This window comes from Pleurodeles waltl, chromosome 10, assembly GCF_031143425.1.
Source record: "Pleurodeles waltl isolate 20211129_DDA chromosome 10, aPleWal1.hap1.20221129, whole genome shotgun sequence".
NCBI classification, from domain to species: domain Eukaryota; kingdom Metazoa; phylum Chordata; class Amphibia; order Caudata; family Salamandridae; genus Pleurodeles; species Pleurodeles waltl.
In genome coordinates, this window is record NC_090449.1 from 43,236,855 (window position 1) to 43,240,511 (window position 3,657).

Genomic DNA, 3,657 nt, shown 5'->3' on the forward strand with positions numbered 1-3,657 from the left:
TTTTGGTACAATATTCACTGAAATCTTTAAAGTTGCATATCTGTGGTTCCATTGATTGGATTTTTGTACGTCCACAGTGGGCTTCTTTTATGGTGTGTTTTCACTGTGTTACTGTTTGGAGTGTTCCAAAAATACTTTATGCATTGCCTCTAAGTTAAGCCTGACTGCTCTGTGCCAACTACTAGGGGTTTGAGCAAAGGTTATTGTGGGGTTTGCTTGTGACTTCTCCCTGACAAGGATTGTGGTTTCTGTTTGAGTAGAGTTTTACACCTCTCAAACAGCAACCCAATTCATTACAGCACCTTTATGCTTGGCACCTGCTTATGGGTAGGGATGACTCCTGGCTCCTCCCTAACAAATGGGGTAAATGTTACCAGGGGGTATTCTACCTACTTTTGTAACATTTCCTGTGTGACCTATTGCAAACAATCCCACAGTGCCCCACTCCTATGCCTAAATACAAGATTCCAAAAATGTTCTTCCCTTATGCAACCCACCACAGATGTGTGAGCAGGAAAATCAGCAGCCCCATCTCTGTGGCCTTTCTAAACTAGTTTTTGGGGTAGATGCTCCTCACCAGAGTTGTTGCCTGCTTAAATAGAGGAGCAAAGGTAGGGGCCTGTTCAAGTGTCATCTGACATCTGGCTGTTGTGTGTGGGGGGGGGATAAGGAAGAGGTATACTAATTTCCTGAGCACTGCCCAAAATATTCTTCAAGCCGGTGGAACAGAAACTCCACCCCACACCTGGGTCTTGGTCTCTGCTCTCAGAGCAGTTTTCATACCTCAAAAGGGCTTGATCATGGAGAGGGCAGCAGATAAAGGCTAATGCCAATAAGCTTCAGAGAGGCTTTAGACAGAGAAAAGATGACTTTCCAAAAGTACCCTTTCCTTAATATTTACTTAACATCTGATACAGTAGTGAATTGGGCTTTTAATAAATATTATAAAGAGTTCAAGAATGGGAGAATGGTGGTTCTAGTTGTTTCCTAGACAAACACAGCATTATTGATATTGCATCCCATTATTTCCCTATGAAGCAGCTAGCCTTGCTAGAGTGAAAAATAGATTTTGAGTGCTAGTCACCTAAAGGACATGTTTAAAATTAACTTTATATGTGTCATATTTTTAGTTGCCATGCACATTGCTTATGGCCTACAAAGCCTACAGAGACGTGACCTGTCAATATTTAAAATGACTTTTTTGACCTGTCAAATGGTTTATTTTGTCTGGTTGGATTGCAGTTTTCAAACTGCTCCAGTGAGGCTAAATTGATGGGCCTGAAGTCATGTTTGCACTTTCACTGTAGTGAGTGGAAAATAGGTGCTGCTGTTCACTAATGGCATTTAACATGCAGGCTCTGGGTACACCTTCTACCATAGATTTGGATTTATGGGTACGTTAAATATCTTAATCAGGGTAGGCCAAATCAACCATCTTAAAACAGGGAACACAGACAATTTACAACTAGTTAGCAGGAGAAATGTGCACAGGGTTTAATACCCAGCAAGAACTGCGGTTACACCATGCAAGGATGGTATTTTCCTATACACATACATAGGTATAAACATTTTTCTGATTTGGAGCATACAATTCACCCCCCCATTTGAAATGACATTCCACTTCATTCCCTGTTGCAACCATTCCTCTCCCTCAATCTTTACCCCACACAGACGTCCCCACATACATTTATCACCTGCTCAGAGAAAGTGGTAAATAAATGTATGCAATAAAACCCAATGGAACTTCGGTTCTATGTTATTCTACGACCAGAAAAATTGGTCCCTATTTTTTGGGCTTTAACTTGCAATGTGACAGTACTGTGGTAAATTAAATAATGCTAACATTTTCATGCAAAATTTCTTCTTTGTATGTGCGATCTAACTCGTATTCAGGGCCTATGTGGTTTTAACAATAATATGCATTTCCATTGACTTACACATCCTTGACAGCTGCAGAGAGTGCAACATCTTTGAAATGGACTAAGGTGCACACACACAACTGTACCAGCACTTCATACCCAACTGACAACTGACTAACTTGGCAGATGTCTAAGTTACAATATACATTTACTTCTTTAGAAATTCCTGGTCTCAAATGAGGGTGTGAATTACCTTGGTGTAGCGATCAAACTGCTCCAGTAATGAGGCTTATAGAACAAGGCAAGAATCTACCTTCAAAACCATTGAATTACTTTAAGTCTTTGATGGAGACAATTTTAATTGGGCTTTGATTTTTCCAGTGTCAGGGAAGAGTTGATAATATCATATTGGAGCAGGTGGGTCTTGGTCAAAACAGAATCTGTTCACAAATAATACAGCCTTGGCTTTGACAGATATGCTCTACTATTAAATACTGACATCATTTGTTTTTCATTCTACAGGATGAGTGAACAAGAGGTATGAAGAATAGAAGCAATTCTACAGAGTTCATTCTCTTGGGCCTCTCTGACCATGCAGAGCACCAACAATTGCTTTTTGTATTCTTTCTGTTTACATACATGATAACAGTGCTTGCAGATGCTACTATATTAATCCTTGTAAAGATGGATCCCCAACTTCATAGCCCTATGTTTACTTTACTCAGTCATTTCTCATTTGTTGACATCTGTGTTCTGACCATCACAGTCCCCAAACTCCTGGCAGACCTTATGTCTGACAGAAAAAGTATATCCTTCTCTGCCTGTTTCATACAATTGTATTTCTTCCTTTGCATTGGAAATATGGAATCTTTCCTCCTAGCATCAATGGCCTATGACCGGTACGTGGCAATCTGCCGCCCATTGCATTACACCTCAATGATAAACAAGAGAGTATGTGTGAAGCTTGTGGCTGCTTCGTGGATGATTACCTCTGTGCATGCGTTATTGCACACGCTCATGACGTCACAATTGTCATTCTGTGGATCTAACCAGATCCACCACTTCTTCTGTGATCTGCCCCCTCTACTTAAACTCTCCTGTTCCAATACCTCCACTAATGAATTGGTAGTATTTACAGAGGGAGGGCTAATGGTGCTTGGCCCTTTTCTATTCATCATAGCATCTTACGTTGGCATCATCTCAGCCATCCTTAAGATCAGGTCCATGGAGGGGAGAAGCAAGGCCTTCTCCACATGTTCATCACACTTCACTTTGGTGACATTATTCTACGGCAGTGTTTTCTTTATGTACCTAAGACCATCAACCAGTTTTACTCTGGACTACGATCGAGTTGTCAGTGTGATTTATACCATCCTTATTCCAATGGCAAACCCTTTTATTTACAGCCTTAGGAACAAGGACATAAAAAGGGCTTTTCAAAAGGTAATAGGCCGGATGAACATATCCTGCAGAATGTAAAATTTGTAAATTTTCTCAACCAAATCTACTTTTCTCAGAATACCTATACAATTTAAATGTGTTTATTATGAAGTTCTAAGGGAACTTCACACCTTAGGCAGCATATGCAAATGAAGCCCAGGCTTCTCAAACAGAACTGGCCTCTGTTGAGACCTACTAATCAATTGAGAGAAAACAGAAAGAGCATTGAATGGTTTGGAACCTTGAGATTTGGCTAACATCTCAGAGCTTTGGGTTGTAGTGACCTCTAAAAGCCATGCAGCATATTCAGTGCAGTGGCATTAGACCTGAACTGGAGGTCAAGAGGGAGGGACAGTGT

At 40.6% G+C, this 3,657-nt stretch overlaps 1 protein-coding gene across 1 annotated transcript; it reads left to right on the forward strand.

Moving 5' to 3' along the window:
* Nucleotides 1-2,399: 2,399 nt before the first annotated feature.
* Nucleotides 2,400-3,338, forward strand: LOC138262331 (olfactory receptor 1468-like). Its single transcript, XM_069212229.1, has one exon. It carries the CDS (start codon nucleotides 2,400-2,402, stop codon nucleotides 3,336-3,338), a length of 939 nt encoding a protein of 312 aa, XP_069068330.1.
* Nucleotides 3,339-3,657: the final 319 nt, after the last annotated feature.

Bases quoted from the DNA above. Each gene is read 5' to 3' on its own strand.
- LOC138262331 (XM_069212229.1), top strand. From the start codon at position 2,400: ATGAAGAATAGAAGCAATTCTACAGAGTTCATTCTCTTGGGCCTCTCT.